The sequence below is a fragment of the Cervus canadensis genome, chromosome 8 (genome assembly GCF_019320065.1).
Source record: "Cervus canadensis isolate Bull #8, Minnesota chromosome 8, ASM1932006v1, whole genome shotgun sequence".
Taxonomy (NCBI): domain Eukaryota; kingdom Metazoa; phylum Chordata; class Mammalia; order Artiodactyla; family Cervidae; genus Cervus; species Cervus canadensis.
This window is the reverse complement of record NC_057393.1, coordinates 10,401,325-10,421,316: the sequence shown is the minus strand read 5'-3', so window position 1 is coordinate 10,421,316 and position 19,992 is coordinate 10,401,325. Positions and strand designations below refer to the sequence as shown.

General features: G+C 44.9%; 1 protein-coding gene across 18 annotated transcripts in view; it reads right to left on the bottom strand.

Annotated features, from left to right (window-relative positions):
- The window catches only part of FGFR2 (fibroblast growth factor receptor 2), a 105,125-nt gene that overhangs the window by 15,836 nt on the left and 69,297 nt on the right, over positions 1-19,992 (bottom strand). For 7 of the 18 annotated variants that reach the window (XM_043475273.1, XM_043475266.1, XM_043475275.1 and 4 more), the window contains 5 exons: positions 19,546-19,693; positions 15,726-15,928; positions 6,051-6,202; positions 3,090-3,211; positions 928-1,038 (listed from right to left, as the gene is read on the bottom strand). In XM_043475273.1, the coding sequence (XP_043331208.1) occupies positions 928-1,038; positions 3,090-3,211; positions 6,051-6,202; positions 15,726-15,928; positions 19,546-19,693 (736 nt within the window). Of the gene's footprint in view, positions 1-927; positions 1,039-3,089; positions 3,212-6,050; positions 6,203-15,725; positions 15,929-17,971; positions 18,117-19,545; positions 19,694-19,992 lie in introns of all 18 variants that reach the window. The other 11 variants (XM_043475270.1, XM_043475284.1, XM_043475276.1 and 8 more) reach the window with 3 other exon arrangements.

Below are 19,992 nucleotides of genomic sequence, written 5' to 3'. Positions count from 1 at the left end.
CAGGCTGATAAAAAATAGATCCAGATCATTCCGTTCAACACTTACATAGAGTCTATCATATAAATATACCATGCTGTATTTATCCACTCCCCTAATGGGTTGTTTTCAGGTTTGGGCCATTGTAAATGTTGTGCAATGAACACTGCAAGCTAGTGCATGGCTCCTTACACACACATGCAATAATGTCCCTATGGCAGAGACCAGCCTGTTTTCGTGTGTAAATGTTACTGGCACACAGCGAGGCCAATTCATTTCTGTATTGTTTGTGGAAGCTTTCTCACTCCAGCAGTAGAGGTGGGTGGCTGCCACAAAGCCGAAAATATTTACAATAACCCTTTACAGTCTCCTGACTCCTGGTAGAGACCTCACAAGGAAATTGCCAAGGCAAAAAACAGGCATTCTAAGTTTATTAATTATCATTAAACTGGTTCCCAAAGTGACACAGATCATCTATGAGAGAAGCCAGGGTTCTCACTCCCTGGAGGAAGATAACATGTCCTTCCTGTCCATCTCCCCTCTTTACGGCCACTCCTGGGGGCTCACCCATAGCAAGACATGGTTCCTCAATCCCATTTCAAGGGAAGAACTTGTCAACCAAAATGCAGGATCTTACATTGGTAACTCTCTCTTAGCACTCACTAAACAAACATAACAAGATGGCCTTTTCCAAACACCCTCTAGGTTATGTCCAAAAAACAGCAGGACCCTATAGGCCTTCCCATCCAGGGTCGCCCAATATCCACCTTTCCCCCTAGACCCCAGACATGGTCATCAGGAACACCTTCCTGAGGGGGGTTTTAAAAAGAACTTTAAACACGTGCTTAGGAGGCTCTAGGAGCAAGATCTAAACATCCATATACTTCTAAAATGATATGGATGCTGAACCCTGGGTTACGTGAATGAATGCGTTTTTTTCCTCCTACTCACCATCCTGCGTACAGGCTCCAAGGAGATTTATGATATTTTTGTGTTTCCCAATCATCTTCATCATCTCCATCTCAGACACCAGATCAGAAAGGTCTTTCTCAGTGGCATCATCTAGAACATTAGGTAAATTACGGATCAGTTTTGCTACTATTAGTTGATGAACATTTGGTTGAAACAACATGAAATTGAATTTCTGAACCAGAAAAGACTTTCCAAATCACCTCTCTCCTCTTACTGGTAAAGCAGGAAATGCCCAGAGAACTGCCTTCCTCCGTGTCAAACAGCTAATTTGGAGTCAATAGTGTCAAAAGTCAGGACAACTGTATACGCCTTGAACTCTAAGGCCAATTCTTTCCCAGCAAACCTCACAGATACAGAGGCATTCTTCTCTACTGTGAAATAATTCTATCCTCTGGCAGATCGCAGGTACCTCAGAAAACCACATCAAATTTCATGGGGCCTGAAAGCAACTGTGAGGACTTCTGTGGAGGAGGAGGAAGAGGAGGAGATGGGGGCATTTCATATACTTCAGACTTTTTCTGGATCACAGGCTGCTAAGCTGAGCCCTCAAAGCCCACAGGGCATTCACAGATGGATGCAGGCAAGGACAAAAGTCCCCATACCAAGGACAAAAGTGTGTGTGCGTGTGTGTGTGTGTGTGTGTGTGTGCGCGCGCGCATCTGTTTGCGCGCGCTCCTACAGCTTGAAGGGATGAAGGTTCTCGCCTTCCATGGGCTTCCCAAGGGCCTGGGATTCCCATCCTAAAATAATTAAAGTTTTAAAAACCTCTCTGCTCCATAATTTCAAACAAGAACACGTTAGGTCCTGCATATCCTGGCTCGCAGTTAAGCTTCCAAAAACTGGCAAGATTCTTCCTCAGGTACCTGAATTGAACTAATTCAATATGGGAAAATCTGGGCTTACTCCCAAAATGAGGATAGGTCATGGATAGAAGCCATGCTGCATAAAGCTCTTTGGCTTCACAAAAGGAAGAGCAACACAAGCGCCTGGAGCGTAAAATCCACGCGGACGCCCATGGAGGAGTGCACACGTGCCCCTCAGAGGGAGAGGCTCCACTGCTCAGACACACAGGGTCCTCTCTAAGCTCCGAGATGCCCACTGGATATTAAAACAGCCACAGCTGATGTCTGTGGTCCTCCCAGGCATCACACACAAAGTGGGGAGCAGCTCAAAATGTCCTCGTTTTCCTGGGGAGCCATTCAGATACAGAGCTAAGGAAATACAACCAAAAAAAAACACCCAATACCTTTCCAACTATTTCTACCCTGCTCCCTCCTCTCAGGAAGAGATGCGATGACTCAAAATCCCACGAAAGAAAGAAAAAGCCTGATTCCTGGGTGTCCACAATGCGTGACACTCCCCCCCGCCCAACACACACTCAGACCTCTCTGCCAGGACATGTGGGAAAAACTCTGCTTGGGGTGTCTTTTCTGAGATGCCTACAATGGGCTTTATAATGTAACCGTTCCCTATAACTCCTCTCATAAAAGAATACTGTGGGAAGATGAAGTTAATGGTTAAAAGGTCTTCAGGCTCCTTGGCTGTAGGCATGAGCAGGGTTGGAAGGTTAACACAGAAATGTTCAGGCTCCCACGAACGCCTCTCAACGTTTACATCTCTGGGTCATTGCTCACACGTCCCTGAACGTGTGAGCAATTCTGTACCAGCATCAATGCCGTGAGCTCCCTTTTAGCTTCCTAAGCGACTCCCCCCAGACCAGGGCCATTCCTGCTCTGTTCCTCTTGCAAAGAAGAAAGAGTGGCCTCCTCTCTCTGAGCCTTCTTGGCTCCCCCTAAAAAGGCTAACTTCCCTTTATTTGTAAGCTAAGGTTTGTATTCTGCATCCAAGGTACCAAAACTCATCTAAATTAATCAATTCTACGTGAGTCAATGCTTTCTAAGCATTTTCAAATATAAAGGGAATGAGCTACCACTTTCTAACAGAACTGGCTTTTCTTTTTAATAAGTGCACACTGCTCAAGATAAATAGTCTGTCCGAGATGCTGATTTATACTGAAAACTTCTCAACCCCTAGGTCAACTATGTGCTCTTTGACCCCGTGCCATGATAGAGTTCACACAAAAGGAACATTCTTGATAAGGCGACCCCCCCTCTCCTCCCTCCCCACACCAACCCCCTCACCTTTCAACATCTTCACGGCCACAGTGACTGCTTCCTTGGGCTTCTCCTTGTCAATTCCCACTGCTTCAGCCATGACCACTTGCCCAAAGCAACCTTCTCCCAGGGGTTTGCCCAGCGTCAGCCTGAATGTGTAAAGAGAGGATTAGTACATGGCATCTGGTACAGCGAGGGAAATTCCAGAACTCAATATAAAAATCTTTCAGCAGCTTACAAAAGCATGGAGCATTTATCATATGGAACTAATGAGACTTGGGGAACACACGCGCTTGAGTATTTTCTTAGTGACGTTTTAGGGAATGTCAGTGACTGCTGGAACAACTATTGAATGTCACATTTGTATTCTTGATTTATTTTCTTTAAGGAAAGTATCCTTGCGAGTCAGGTGGTCAGCTTTCCTAAGTGCTAATGAGGAGAAGCTTTGATCTTGAGCCCATCGAATATTTGTAATTTAGAATGTCTCAAAAAATACCGTTAAACTTTTTTTTTTTTTTGTCTCTGTGAAGTGATGTCTTTAAAAATCACTATTATTTAAATACCAATGGACTTCAAGGTCACATCCTGGGCCAAGTTACAAGATATGAATCTTAAACGCATTTCAAGGAATCTCTGTTTTTTCATTAAAGGAAAAAGAAAACTCTAGAGAGAGGGGGGATTTTTCTGACATATTAGTTTAGAAATCCTTATGACTACCCAAAATTAATAATGAAGAAAATCCAAAGTGAACACAACAAACTAAATTTCTAAGGTCAGAAGTGCTACATGCATCATGCTAAAAGCTATATAGACTCCTTGGACATTCCAAAAACCAAAAGAATGGAAGAAACTTTGGAATACTTACAAATGTGGTTTTTTCATTTAAGTATAACACAGCAAAGTACTGAGCTGCCACTAGTAAGCAGTATTTTTGGTAAGTACGCAATGGTTTGAAAAAGTTAAAGCAAAGACCAAGAGTAGCTGGTGCTATGCTGAGGTAATTCCCTTCCTACCCTGAGCTAAAATTAAATTTAATATCTTGGCATAAAATAAACATTTGCATTGGAAAAATGGCTAATTTATGTCCTATTGCCCTGCTACTACAAACATAACAATCCTTTCTTTGTACAACGTCTGCCTCCAATCTAATAAACTGCTTCTAAATAGCCTTCATTCATTGGAAATCTGCTCCACCTATGGTTGTGCTAAACACTATTTTGAAACGCTTAGCACTCAGATTTTCCGCACTCAGGGTACTCCGGGTGGGAGCTGGCAGACAGACTCCCACTGTTGCCGGTGGTGTCACAAGTGGCAAAAGCTATGGCTTGAACGCGGGAGCTGCAATTTCTTAAAATATGATCACAGCTCCCCGACTCAGTCCTATATCCATAGGAATGTGCACAAGAACCCACCAACTTGTTTAGTCAAGCCCTGGCGCATGAGAAACACCCCCTTCTCACACTCCACAGGTGAAGAAATCATTCTTTGCTTTTTTCTGGTGCCTCACTGCTAAGAATGCAGTAAACAAGTCCTGAATGAATGAATGAACAGCACACAAACTGGAAGTCACTTCCGTTAACACTCTAACAAAATGACACCGGTACAATAATTTGGCTCTAATTTATGGCATATATTAATATCTCTAAATGAGCTGTTAGGAAACAAAGCCAGTTGGAGTTGTGTGAGTCAAGGTTATAAGTGCCATGTTAGCTACCTCTCCTTCCAAAGCAAGGCTCCTCATCACATCCAATCTCTGAAAAATCTTATCTTTGTATTTCCAAATCTGTCCATGAGTCCCTTCTCTAGTCATTAGACACTTCTCTGACATAACCTCAAGAAGACAGTGCAAATATCAAGACTAATAGGGTAGCTGTACATAAGCAAGTCAAAAGCTTATTCCAGTTGATTCGATGCAGATGTAGCGTCAGCAATTTCTACCTTCCATTACTCTCAAGCTGTTTAGACTCTAATCACTACAAGAGAGACCCTGGAAATGAGCTGACAGCCCTTCAATGACCATCATATTCACTTCAGAAGGTAAACCTGGGGGCTGGCCCATGGCTGGAAGATGGAGGGCTGGTAGCCCAAGATTTGTCCACTGGCTGGATGCCCATCTTGCTGAGATTTGAAGTTCAGATCTCACCAGTTATGAAGGGAAATTCACATGAGCCAAGAATTGTGCTCAGTTCTGGGAGGTCTATACTATGACCTTCATTTTATAGAAATGAAGTTCAAACAGAATCAGGTAACTCATATAAGGTTGCCCAGCCACTGGCTGGCATAGCCAGGATTCAAATCCAGCCCAAGAGAATCCAAAGTCCATGAACTTGAAGCGAGACCAAGAAATATACAGCTCTCAATAATGCCTTCACCAGAGCCCAGGTGGCCACACTTGGACTGATCTTATTGGAACACCTCTATATCAGCCAATAAGGAAAATATTATGGACCATAAGAAATTCAATGGCGGGTACCATATTTGAAGATTTTCAGCCCAGTATTACATCAATAACTATTAAAAACAGTACTATTGGGTGAAGATTCTTAAGGCAATTTATATTCCATATCTAATCTCTCTAAAGAAATGAACCATAGGACAGTCATGTTCTAGGAACCAGAAGTTAGAATGTCAATTCTGTTTTATAAATGGGATAATCCCACTTATATTCCACTTGACTGGATCTAAATTATCTAGAAAGTAAAAAAAAAAGAAAGAAAGAAAGAAAAAAATACTAACAAGGTACCATTTTGTTTGGGGACCATGGCTCAGTAGCTCTGCTTTAAAAGAACTATTAAAAAAGAGTCCATGAGAGAATCAGTTCTTTGCTTTTCCTGGAGTTGGTTATTTAGAAATACAATCTTACCCATTCCGGTTGACGTCATCACAAGAAGACTTTGGCAGTTAACAGTCATAAACAGAAAACGTCAACCCCATGTCCCCATTTATACTTAAGTCTTCATTGGGAGATATGTTCCCACTCGTACTCACTTATCTCTCGGAAACTCCCATTTGGGATCTTCTGGAAGCTCGTACTCGGAGACCCCTGCCAGCATGGGGGTGTCTGCAGCTGAAGAGAGGCGAGTTGTAATCCTCACCAGCGGGGTGTTGGAGTTCATGGAGGAGCTGGACTCAGCAGAAACCTGGATACAAAATGCAAAGACAAAGATGTAATCCTGGCTCCACCTGAGAAGACTGGGAGCCGGCCAGAACCCAGCCAGTGGTCAGCTCTTAGAAAGCAAGGAGAGGCTGGGTTGGCCAAAGTCATTAATTTAGGACCAAACATTTAGGAGCTGGATTCCAACTCCTCGGTCCTCCTATCCAGGCAGTATGTGCTAGATTTCATCCAACTTGTATGTTCCTAAAACCAGACTTCCAAACAACATTTTTTAGACATTGCTTGATTTAAAAAAAAAATAAAAAGTCTTCTTTCTGCCCTAAACCCTCAGTGTATCATCTGAGGACACAGAGCTAGACCCCCACGGGCTTCATTCTTGTCTTTTTGCCTGGGCTTGTAGCAGAGCCCCAGATTAGCAATCTCCTCCTGGCATACCAGCTCAGATGGTGAATCAATGCTACGGTTATGAAATTCCACAAAAGCTGGAAAATCGGCTCTTCAATCAGCTCTATCTTTTGAAATGTAAAGGAGAATACGTCAAGGATCTAGCTCTAGGATTTGAATGTGAAAAGCATTCTGGCAGCAACAAGTGCCTTTATTCAAGGGTAACCAGAGACCCAGGCATTGGGGACCACCGTCTACTTCTTCCCCATTCCTTCTGAGAACCAGTTGATGATCAGGTCAACTTTGGTTTCAGAAACTAGTAAACGAAGAGTCAAGGGAAGAAAAATACCTCTTTATTCACAATCTTGTGGGAAAGCTCCACTCCCCATCCCCCACCCCCCAGCAGACTGCAGGCTTTTACTGAGTTTTCTCAGTTTACGCTCATTCATTATAGTCTGCATTTGAAAAAATGGTACTTCTTAAATATATTATCTTCCCTGTGCTGGTTTCTATAAAGGAAAATACCACTACGGGCTGCCTGATCATCACTTCATTCTAAACCATGAACAAGACCGGCCCAAGAGAACTGGAATCAGGTTTGACGTGATCCCTCAAATTTGGTTCTGTCCCCTACATGACTCTCACATCAACCCTTCTCCCTAGCAGTGCTTACAAACATTTTTAAAATCAAGGTGGCAAGGACCAAGATGAACAAATATAATGAGGATGAACTTTCAAGGTAGAGCCTGGACCATTCCCACAGGGAACCAGAAGACTTCCCAGGGAACGTCCTACTTAAAAAACCTTGACTCTCTGCTTCTTAAACCCAGACTGCCCTTATAAAGCAGGCAGGAAACCTGAGAGGATGTCCAAACATGGACTAGGGGCTGAGGATCGTTCCAGGAATAGGAAATTGGTATTAGTATTACTTATAATAGCAAGAAGAAGGCAATTTTTAACACAGAATTTCTATTGTCTTTTTAGTGTACATGAAAACATTTCTGAGCCTTCTGAGCAGTCTTTTGTCAAAGGGAATCATGCTTACATTTTATTATGTAGACTCTATGATCAAGGTTTACTATGAGCATAGTAAACACATATATGTGTGTGTGTGTGTGTGTGTGTGTGTGTATATTTAATGATATATATATATACATATTTTAAAGGAACTGAGCGGTCATTAGTTTTGGAGCTGAGAGGGGCCTCATGGACAGATAAAGCTCTAAGAGGCTTCACACCTAAGTGCCTGGGCCACAGAGGCAAACAGCAGAAGCAAAAAGACGAAAAGGTTTAAAAAAAAAAAAAAAAGACAAAGGTAAACATGAAAAGCCTGCAGAATCTACCTCCGCAGCACGCTGACCTCAGCTGCAGGGCCCACCAGTAACACCATCTCCGCAGCCTCCACTGACCCCATATATGTCTTGAGCTCCATCTGCAGAGAAGGGCTCAGAGAGATTTCAAGGAACAGGTTTGGGTAAAAACACTTCCCCAAATCCTAACGCCCTGAATCAGGTCGTGAGCTATGGATGCCAAAGGAGATGGGTGTTCACAGACAAAAAGGTCTCCCACGTGAAGAAGCACAAATCACCACGCATCACGGTCGGAACCGGGCTTGAAGATCACAGCCAGAAGCCTGGGAAGAGCAGTCAGAGTTAGTCTGGCCCCAGCTGGACGAGGTCCGGCAGAGTCCACAGCCAGAACTCCCTCTCCAAGGCCAGCAGTGAGCCCTGCTCACTGGACCGCAGGGTTCCTAGAACCCCTGTGCAGCGTGTGCAGGGACTTGGAGATGGAAAAACCCCTGGGGCGGTGATGGGGGGAGCAGCTCTGGGTGAGGAGGCCCGGCCCGCCTCCTCTGGCATCATTGAGGTTTCAGGACACAGTGAGCGGGGCCGCCTTCCCACACGAGGTCAGAGGACACAGGCACGGAAAACAAGTCTCAGAAAGGATCCGTGAAAGCCTGAGCCCTGGTCACCTTCGGGGAGATGGGTTAGAAGTTGAGGAGGGAGGGGGTGGAATATGTCTTATTTCAGAACCTTCTAAAGCATTTGAATTTGATTACCATGCATATGTATCTCTTTTACATTCTAGAAAAACAAAGAACTTTCCCTTAATGACAAAAATATTTTTAAGAATGAGAAGGATCTGGGCTGAGGCATGTCATGGGCAGGAGTGGGGGGGGCATGAAACATATTCTTGAAATATACTGACATCTAAAATGAGTCAAAAACGACGAGATCTTGGCTCTCATCTCTTCCCTGGGCTGTAGGCTGAGTGTTGGGGCATCTCTGCATCCTTCCAGGTGGGTCCCCAGTGACTCCCCCAGCCTAGCTGGTGCCACCAATCCTAGCTGGCACCCTTCCCCTGCGAACTGTTTACAATGTGGGACCCTGAGTGGGGATAGGGGTGGTCCCATCTGAGCCAAGTGCACCACTGCGATCTGCAGGGTCCCTATTCCAACACTGTGAGAGCTTCAGCCTGTCACTTGACCTTCCTAAACTCGAGTCTCCTCGTCTGTTAAAAGGAGGCCAGTCCAAAGAGATCCAACCAGATCCAAGGACTGGCTGGAATCCAAGGAGATCCAACCAGTCCATCCTAAAGGAAATCAGTCCTGAATATTCATTGGAAGGACTGATGCTGAAGCTGAAATTCCAGTACTTTGGCCACCTGATGTGAAGAACTGACTCATTGGAAAAGGCTCTGATGCTGGGCAAGATTGAAGGTGGGAGGAGAAGGGGACGACAGAGGATGAGATGGTTGGATGGCATCACCGATTCAATGGACATGAGTTTGAGCAAGCTCCAGGAGTTGGTGAAGGACAGGGAAGCCTGGCATGCTGCAGTCCATGGGGTCACAAAGAGTTGGACACGACTGAGTGACTGAACTGAACTGAGAACAGTTCCCACGTCACTGAATTACTGTGAGGGTAAAATGAGGTCATACCCATAAATCGTTTAGCCTGGCACCTGCTAAGAGTTCAGTTTTGCTACCAACACCACAATGGCTTCTCTTAGCATCTTCTGTATTTTTGGCTGCACCCCAGTGGTATACGGGAACTTAGGTACCTGACCAGGGACCAGACCCATGCCCCCTGCATTGGAAGGCGGTGTCTTAACCACTGGACCACCAGGGAGGTCCCTTAGCATCTTTTTATAGTCATTTGCTGCTCGGATTCATGGGAGTTTATGATAACCCCTCCCTCTGGGGAGGCCTGCAGACTTGGAGCCTAGCACTGTTCTGTGTGAGAGATGCTGTCTGTCAGATGGTGTGCAGCAGGGGAGAAAGCAATTCCACCGGCATTAAGGGTAGGATTTGCCTTAATGGTTTGAAAGATGAGACCCTCTGCTCACAGCCAGGGTGGGTGGGTAAGGGCTGGAGGGGTCCGGTGGGCAGAAGAGCAAGCCTCAGAAATTAAGGAGTCAGGGGACAGTCCCAGGGCAGGAGGAGAGCTGGAGAGTTAAGAAAGCCCTCATGACAAATAGGGCTTAGTGGCTGCCTCAGAAAGAAAAACGAAGCATTCAGTCAGAAGTTAACTGCTCTGCGGCTAACCTGTGACCCCAGAGGAATCTTTGCCCACAAACCCGTGACAAGAGTTCACACCCATACACATCTTCCCCCACAGACAGAGTGTCTCTCACAAGGTTTCAATGCAAAAGCTTTGAAAATGGAAAACCTTCCCCAACTTTGTTGCTGTCACTAGAATGAAGGTTATGGGAACTTTGTTCAGATTAAGGGCAGAGGTTTAGATTCCATGAACAGATCTGGAAGATACTGCTGTTAAAACAAAACAAAACAAAAAAAAACATACACAAAGAGAAGAAAATGTCCCGAGTGGAACAATCGACAGAATTCAATCCCTCTGTCTACGGAAGGTATATCATAATTTTACCTCCATGCATTTTACTATGCTTTTAAAATCCCCTCTGGGACTGTAAAACATGACTGGCTTTCTCTTCACTCCGTCTTACTCCAAGCGCTAACGTGTTTGCAGGGCTGGCCCAATCCCTTGCAGGCAATTCCTCTGAGGAACACCGTGTTTCTGGAGCTTCTCTCTTCTGGACCACATTCTTCAAGGAATTCCACTGAATTTCACTCCTGAATCCTGCTTCTGCAACATAGGTAATCACTCTCTTTTTTTGGGAGGGGGCACAAAATCAAAATCTTCCCTCTCAGATATGCTCCTTCAATTCCAGGCTTCCTTTTCCTCTAATTTTGAAATATCCGAATTAATAGTGATCACTGAGTTACTTAAAACAAGAAACACTAACACTCTAAAATAAGCTGTTTCTACTCCCAAATCCTGGCAGGCCCTTTTCTATCATGTTTTGCCACAGTCTCCACTCAGCTTCCTCACTCTCCGGAATCTCTTTACCATAAATTCCTCATGCCATAAATCAAGCTTTTAACTAAATGTGCTTTTTCTCCTATTTCCACAGCACATAAAGGAGATTAGGTAAGGAAGTGGGTTTTTTTTTTTCCTTTTCTTTTTAAAGGGCCACCAAGAGATTGTGTTGTCCTTTAATACTAGATTCGATTCATCAACGAGAGGGGGGGCCCGCAGAGAACAGGGCAGACAGAGGTATAGATGCCACAAGAAGGAGGACTCACACATGGACCACAGCCAGCCAGAGAAACCCTCTGACGCTCAGTCCACGGATCCACATTCTCAAACCAGAGCACGAGACCCCAGCGCTAACACAGTGATGTTATAAACACCGCCTATCACTCCCCAATAGCAAACAAAGTGCCTTCACCACCTAGAGCTGGTGGTTGAAATAAAGGTTCAAGGGATGGGGGAGGGGAGGATTTTTTTTTTTCTTCCATGACAAATTTTAGGTAAACAGGCAGGGGAACTGATTTGACACTTACTTTCCTCCTTCAGCAAGTCTCTGCATCCCCAAACCTCCCCCGAGAGAAAACCTATCAAACCCCGACCGGTCTCATCAGCCCAAACCCAGGACTGATCTTAGCCGAACTTCGTGTCTTCTGGAAGCTGAGGGGGAGAACGGCCAAGTGGGGGCTGGGAGGGCCAGGGGCCCACACGCAAGGGCAAATTCCAATTAAGCCATCCATGACCATCCAATTACCCACATGCTTTCTGGAACCAGCCACGTTCCATTAGACCACTTGAATGACCAAAATACAGAGAATGTTCCGAGATCACGCTGTTTAGCTGATCAGCAGCAAATGAGCTTCTAGATGTGGGCCTGCCCTTCATAAAATGCAGTGGGTTTTGTAACACCGCCCCCAGAACTGGCTCCTAAACCACACAGGTCATTTTTGTCCCATTCACAATGTCCCTGGGAATGTGTCCTTTGCCTCAAAGATACTGTTATAAAACATCACCTTGACTGACCTTGATTTTTCTCTGGTTTTCAATCTATCTGTACCAGTAACCAAGAGGGCGAAATTAAAGTCTGGGGAAAGAAAAAAACAAAAACCAAAAAACCAACCCTGCCGCCCCGTCCTGAGATGCTGATGGTGAGATAGCATGAGGTACATGCATGTGTGGGGTTATCTGCTGATGCAAGTGTATCTCCATCCCACCCAGTGGAAGAGTCTGGCTCTAGAAAAAGACTCAGATGTGCTCACTGAGAAACCAATTCAACAAACCCAGTTATGCTGCTTACCTCCTGAACAAACAACTCACTTCCTTTCACACCTCTTCCAGCCCCCACAGAACTAATGTGTGCAACACACAAAAAGTACAGCCCACCCGGCAACTCATGGATGTGTCAGGAAGACTTCCCAAAGGCCACGCCGTCCACTAGCAGCCCTGGAGACCTGTACAAGAGCCAGCAGGCTCGGGCATACACCCCTCTCTGGGCTGGCTCTTGCTGGTCCCCTTGTTTGTCTGAGCCCCAGCTCAGAACATGGAAGGATCCCTGTCAAAGGAAACAGGGAGACACCCTATACCACCCACCTCCCCTACCGAAAAGTTATTTCTCTTTTCCCAAATATCAGAATGCATAAAGAGCCTCAACAAGCTCATGGTTACCAGGAAATGATCACAAGGAATTTCTTCTTTGGTACCAGAGAAAAATATTTTTGTGTCAAAAACTAATAACAAGCTCATATGTTGGTCTTACACTGGTAAGTCCAGTACATATTAGTAAATATCAACAAAAAAATTCACAATAGGATAAAACATTTTTTTTTAAACCTTTTATTCTAAAAAGGGAGCAATGATGGATCTAGTGAGATGTGGTCTGTGCATGTCTGGGGAGGGGCAAGGATCAGGGCCAAGAATATGAAATTCCGGGCACATGCAGGACAGCAAGTGCTAGGAAATACCGAGGAACAGGCCATCCCCAAGACATCTAATTACAGCTCACCTGTCGCCAGGTAAAGGCATGCCCGGCATCCCTGTGGTATGCTCTCTGTCATCAACATATCTGCAGGCCTTTCTGGGGCTTTTCATTCCAGCCACAGTCCAATAACCCTCTTTTATCCAGGTATCTGATAAGCATTCCTCCACCAAAGGGGCCATGCTTATTATGGACGAATGGCTCTTTGTGAAGAATCAGCAGGTCCCACATGTACAGCTGAGATGTGTCAACATCCCCCCAAATAAACGCCCAGAGATTTGTTTTTCCAGGGGACTGGTACCTGCCTACTTTCGACTGCTTCTCTTACACTATTTGACCCTACTGAAACACAAAGCCATTGCATCCCAAATGAAGGCCCTCAAATAACTTTGGAGCCACTGGCAAAGGCCACAGGCCATGTCTTTCATGAAACCTGTGTTAGACTAAAAGCACTCAGAAAATTAAGAAGGAAGGAGGGGCTGGAGGGATAAACAAGGAGGAAGAACTGGAATGCTGCCTTCAGTTACACATAAGGGAAGGACAGGAAAAACGACCAACTTAGACTGAGACGGACAAAGAAGAAACACCAGTCAGCCAGAGAGAAATACAGCACAAAGACCAGAGTTGAGTCAAGGGGATTTTAAAGGCATCTGCTTCTACTATATTAAATAAAAAGAAGAGTACTGTAACAGCTGTAGGGAAAAAAAAAAAAAATCATGATGAAATAATTACAGGACAATGGTCTAGCTACACCAAATTAAAATGCTCCAAAAGGTAGCATTTTTCCCTATTAGAAAAAAAAAAATAGAGATGGGACTACCACTCTCTCTTTCAAGTCCCTAGAGTCAGGATCTCAAGATGGTAGCTGTAAAAATGGTCCAAATGGCTGTAAAAATGGTCCTGCGGGTCAGGCTGGAGTGGCCACACCACCCGAAGGTCACTGAAGGTACCATGTTCTAAGAGTCATCCTAAGACTGGACTCTCCCAGAGTCAGCCAAGTGGCCTCATCATCAGTTCCCTGGCCCCAAGAAAGATACGCTCAGTCACTTCAGTTGTGTCCAACTCTTTGCGACCCCATGGACTGTAGCCCACCAGGCTCCTCTGTCCATGGAATTCTCCAGGCAAGAATAATGGAATGGATTGCCATGCCCTCCTCCAGGGGATCTTCCCGATCGAGGGATCAAACCTGCATCTCCTGCATTGCAGGCAGATTCTTTACCGATAAGTCACCAGGGAAGCCCCGAGAAAAACAGTGTACCACTTTAATAAAACAGCGTTCTTGGAGGCAGGGGGAACCAACGACATCTTTCTCCCCTGCCTCACCCTGCTGCTACTCTTAACACCATGTGGGCACCACTCTACACTTGACACACACTCCAAATGCTACCCTCAGCCTCCCCTTTTTTTTAAGCCTCCATCTAGAAAGACCTGCTTGAAACATAGATTCAAAGAAGTCAACAAGGACTCATTCAGCCCAGAGTTTGGAGCTGGGCTGAGAACAGCCATATCTGTGCCAAAACCACTGCTGACCAACTGGTTCCTAATGTTTCCTAACGCCTTGTCCAGAAAATTTCATTGCCACCTGCAGTCCCAGGAGGGGTAAGGCTGGGATTAATCCAGAGTTTCTCAGAGTGCATTTCAGAATCATCTGAGGACTTACTTAAGATGTAGATTCCTGGTCCTCTTCAAAACCTACTCAACCAGAATCTCTGGGGCTGCAACTAAGGAATCTACAATTTTAACAAGCATCCTGTACACACTGAGTTAGAGCCTGTGAGTTAGACATTTTCCTTACTGTTTCAAAAATCATGTCTTTATTGGAACCAAGTACTAAATACTTTTGGAAACACTGCCTTCACACCTGCCTTCCCCTTCCATCTTCGTGACCACTTCCAGCCCCACCAGCTTTGCCAGGCCTTGGTTTAAGGCAGAGGTGTTGGCTCCAGCTTGTCCCATCTGCCCAAAGCAAAAGTAAACCCACCAGGAGGCATAGACGAGCAAAAAGGAACCAACAAGACTGAGGTTAACAAGCTCAAGGTTAACAACAACTAGTTGCCCGTTCAATATAAAAATCATTCTGCCACCAAATCCACAGTCATGTTCATGTGAACACCTAATCATAACATATTATAGGCATATGTGTGGATGCATGCTCAGTCATGCGACCCCATGGACTGCAGCCTGCCAGGTTCCTCTGTCCGTGGGATTTTCCTGGCAAGAATACTGGAGTGGGTTGCCATTTCCTCCTCCAGGGGATCTTCCTGACTCAGGCATGGAACCTGCATCTCCTGCATTGCAGACAGATTCTTTACCACTGAGCCACTGGGGGAACTATAGGATTCTATTTTAAGAATCAGAGGTGGAAGCCAAATCCAGTTAAGACAGACCTCATGGGGTAGTGGTTCAGACACCTCCAGGCAAAGGTTTCTGACCTTGACTTCAAAAAAAGTAAGTCCAAGAAAACCAGAATCCCTTCCTTCCCAACAGGCATCAGTCTACCGCCAAAAAAAGCATTCGATCACAGGGACAAAGAGGGCTTATGCCACTGCACTTGAGTCCCACCCAAAGGCACTAGGGTGCTGCCTCTTGGGTTATTTCCAGTCCTGCAGATGAGCTCAGAGTCTCACACCACTGGGCTTTCTCACCCTCAGAACTAGACTCAGCTGACCCCACCAATGCACCAGGACTTGACCTTCCAAGCTCCAGACACTGATCAGACGGGTGCCCACTAAGAGGCCGGTCAGAACCACTGGCTCAGGGATGCTCCCAAAAGTAGAAGCACAGAAGCAGAGGAAGAGACCCAAGAGCTGGCTGGGCGTGGGGAAGCAGTAAAGTTCTTCAAACTCTTTATCTACTTTCTGTTACCTGTCTCCGCAGGGGGATGCGCTTGGTCAGCTTGTGCACAGCCGGCTGGCTGCTGAAGTCCGGCTTCTTGGTCGTGTTCCTCATCCGGCACAGGATGACGGTCACCACCATGCAGGCGATAAAGAACACCCCTATGCAGTAAATGGCTATTTCCAGGTAGTCTGGGGAAGGTGTCATCTCCTTTTCCCTTACAGGAGCTGGATTGCAGATCACAGTGGGGAACAGAGAAGCAGGCCACAGAGTTAGGACACTGCACTGATGCTTCCTGGCATAACTACAGGAAATCGAAAGGCGACAATCATTCCCAAGGCAAGATGGGCCTCCCAACAGCTCAGCGCTGCAGGAGGCATGGGCTCTGGGCCTGCCGTGCATGTCTTCTAAACTCTGGGCTCCTTGATTTACCACTGGGGCCCAGGTGGTCTCTTATCACTATCCTCAACGGACCTCCGGAATCCTGAGATCGTGATGGATTGGCTGACACCAAGGTACGAGGGTCAGGTTACAAGGTCACATTCTGTTAAGACATTTGGGTAAGGTAGGACGGTCACCCACACCCATGATAAAAGGGCTGCCTTCTTCCTTGATGGTCTCTGATGCAAACCACTTAAAAATTCTTACATATGAACGATGCCCACTTCTGTCTCTAAAGGAACAGTGCCTCTGTCTTATTTGGGTAAGCTCTTCCAAAGGAAGATGTGACCAAGTCGTTTACCCAGATGAACACAGTTTCAAAGGAAACAAACAAAAAACAATATTCATCTACTGGGCTGGTCGGAAAAGGTTCAGGTTTCTAAATATAGTCCAGTAGATTATTTAACGAAACAAACAAACGCATTTAATATAAAGACTGAATTGGTTATACCATAGAATCATTATGTCCATATGGTAAAAAGTATGTAACATTCTTTAATCAATAACCATTTAAGTTTTTGTGTATCTTGTTATACTGATGTCACAACTCTTAAAGAAAAAAATAGAGATGATGTCACATATGAGGACATATAAAACTGCTTAAGTTAGAAACGTTTACACTAACTTCCAACAATCTGCTCCCTCCTTAGTCCTCAATGATCAATCGACAAGCAGTGTATTTCCAAATAGTACCTTTTCTCAAACTGCATTCTTAGTTAATGTGCTCGCACTATCAGGCAAATCGGTTAAGAAGTGCCAGTCGGGCACTTGCAAAATGCAGTACTGCAAGTAAAAGCAAGCTCAATACAAGAGGCGTCACACTGTCTCAAAGCAAATACTCAGAGCAGATTCACAACAAAAGGAAAAAATGAATGCAATGGCATTATTTAAAGCTTATACATTTGAGTCAGAAAACTATTTGCAAGATAGTCAAAACTCTCAGCAGCACAGCACAAAATGAAATGATCAATTTATTTTTGCTAGACATAAAATAAGCATGCAGGTAGGCACCAAACTCTAAATATAAGGAATTAATAACTGGAGTGGAACATTATGAGCTGGCAAACCATAGTCTATGCAGTTTCACAAAGGAAATGACAAAGAGACGGATGTATTAAAGAAGATAGCAGTTAAGACTTGACTAGGGTAGAGATGTCAGTTAAAAGATTTAGACAGCGCAGTGTTTAGGCAAGAGGGCTTCAGTGATGTTGATTTCTCTGTAGGATGGAAATAACATCAAGCCCAAGATGGCAAGAGCATGCTTTGCAGTAAAAGCCTAAGAGTTTGTTCCATTACATCATGCAGCAAGCCACCGATCCCCAAGTAGATAACACACTGCTTCTGAACACCCTACACACAGAGGTGTTTCTGCCTAGGAGCCTCGACATACACCCATCTATTTCCATCTCATTAAAAACAGAAAAGTGGAACAAAAAAAAATTTTTTAAAGTACATATGGGATTTTAACAAAATGGAATTTGAAATGAGAAAAATTACTTTGAATTTTACAGAGTGATTTCAACTTCTTCCTTAAAAGAAACAGGGATGGGTGAATTTATACATTGACTCAATAACTCACTAAAAACATAAGATCTCTTGGGGTTTGAAGGGTAAAATTTCACTTGATCATAAATAAATGCAAGGGTGGGATCTCATTGCAAGTGAATTTCCAAGGCAACTTTCTTATCCCAGGGGGATAATTTTAAACATTTTAAAAAATCTTTATGTGAGGGGAAAAGGGGTCATTCCTGAGAACAGAAGCTGTGTTAATTCCATAGCAATCAACCAAGAAGAGGGAAAAAACCATGGAGAGAAAGAGCAGTATATACCTGGCAGAACTGTCAACCATGCAGAGTGAAAGGATATCCCAATAGAATTACCCGCCAAGCACGTATATTCCCCAGCATCCTCAAAAGTTACATTCCGAATATAGAGAACCTCAATTTCTTTGTCCGTGGTATTAACACCGGCGGCCTAGAAAACAAGGAAAGCAAGAGAAAAGGCTAGACGACACAGGAATGATTGTGGAGGGGGCCATGGAACCACGAGGCATTGCACCGGGACCTCCAGCGGGTACCGGCCACCGGAAGATTCCAATCGCAGCCCATCCACAAAGCCCGCAACCAAGAGACGCTGAGCGACATGGAGCAGCTCACCTCCACAGGCCCGTCACCACACCGGCGTCACCACCTAGACAGACATGCATGCAATCAAAGGCATGGAAAAATCAACCCACAGAACGCCATCCTCGGGGTCTCTGCTTGCTTGCTTTGGATGGAGGAGTGATTTTCCAAAAGTAGGGCACCCAGAAGTCCAAGCTGGGTTCTGGTCCTGTTGGCTGCAGACTCCCACCTTGAAAAATGGATGGCTCTGTCTAAACTGTTGTATTGCAAGACAGCACGCTGCAGGAAGTCCAAGTGGATACCTGGCATATCCTTCCAGGCCTGTGAGAACCACCAAGGTGGGGTTCTGTGTTAGTTACCAGCTTCTGGTAACTTTCATTCCTTCACATACATTGCATTAAAAGAAAAAGGAAGAAAGCATGGTATTGATAGCAAAGAAACCAGGCTTTTTTTTTCTTTTTTTTGTAACAAAAACATTTGCATGTGAATCATGACAAATTGGTGGCTCAGACAATAAAGAATCTGCCTGCAATGTAGGAGACCCAGGTTCAATCCCTGGGTTAGGAAGATCCCCTGGAGAAGGGAATGGCTACCCACTCCAGTATTCTTGCCTGGATAATTCCACAGAGGAGCCTGGTGGACCACAGTCCATGGTGTCTAGAAGAGTCAGACGTGACTGACTCATATCACTTTCATATGAAAAACTGAGAAAGGCAAACTGCTGTCTTCAATAGCCAGTCTGCAGTATTATTCACTGAGATGGAATATCCTTGAACTTGGGATAAGAAGGTCAAGGACAGTATTCTATAAGTATCAATTAGGTAACAGAGAAAACGGTGCTCTGTTGAACCAATGATATTGTGCCAATATTTCTCTAAAAATCTGGGGCTGAGGAGGTATCAAATTCTGCTGTTGTGCAAATGCCACAAATGCAACAGGCACCCCGGTGTGTGTCTGCAACAGTGCTGGTGTGCAATAATGATGGGAGATGTGCAGCCTGAACAAGATAAACCAGAAGGAACTACTTCAAAACTGGGTGGGGGGTGAAGGGCAATCTTCAAAAGAAATTACAGCAAGCGCTTTGAACATGTGTGGGTATTTTTCCATGGCTGCTGGCATCCTACCAGCTGCATCACGGAAGAAAGATTATGATGAATATACCAAGACCACAGAATCACCCTATAAGCTGCTTGCAATCTCCCAAAGCACCAGGTCTTTTCAGCTTCTATATCCAGCCTTCTTTAAAAAAAAAAAAAAAAATCAAACAAAAACGTTGTTACCTTGCTGTTTTGGCAGGACAGTGAGCCAGGCAGACTGGTTGGCCTGCCCTATATAATTGGAGACCTTACAAATATACTCCCCAGCATCCGCCTCAGTCACATTGAACAGAGCCAGCACTTCTGCATTGGAACTATTTATCCCCGAGTGCTGGAATAGACACAGGAGAACAATATAACGGCCAACCCGGAAGGACTTCACAAGGTCCCACCACCAACACACCACCAAAAAACCACCTCCATCTCATCTAAACAGCAGCATCAAAGGGCTGTGGGTTTAGAAGGAAGAAAAATAAGTCAACTGGTGGACAGTGGAAGTGACCCAGTGGAGAAGGGAGGGAGGGTGTGATCAATTCCCTTGAAGAAAGGGCCCGCAGTTCCCCAAACTGATCATCTCTTTCCAGCTTTTTGCCTCCTGGGGGTTTGCAGTTGGAGAGCACACTTTAGCAG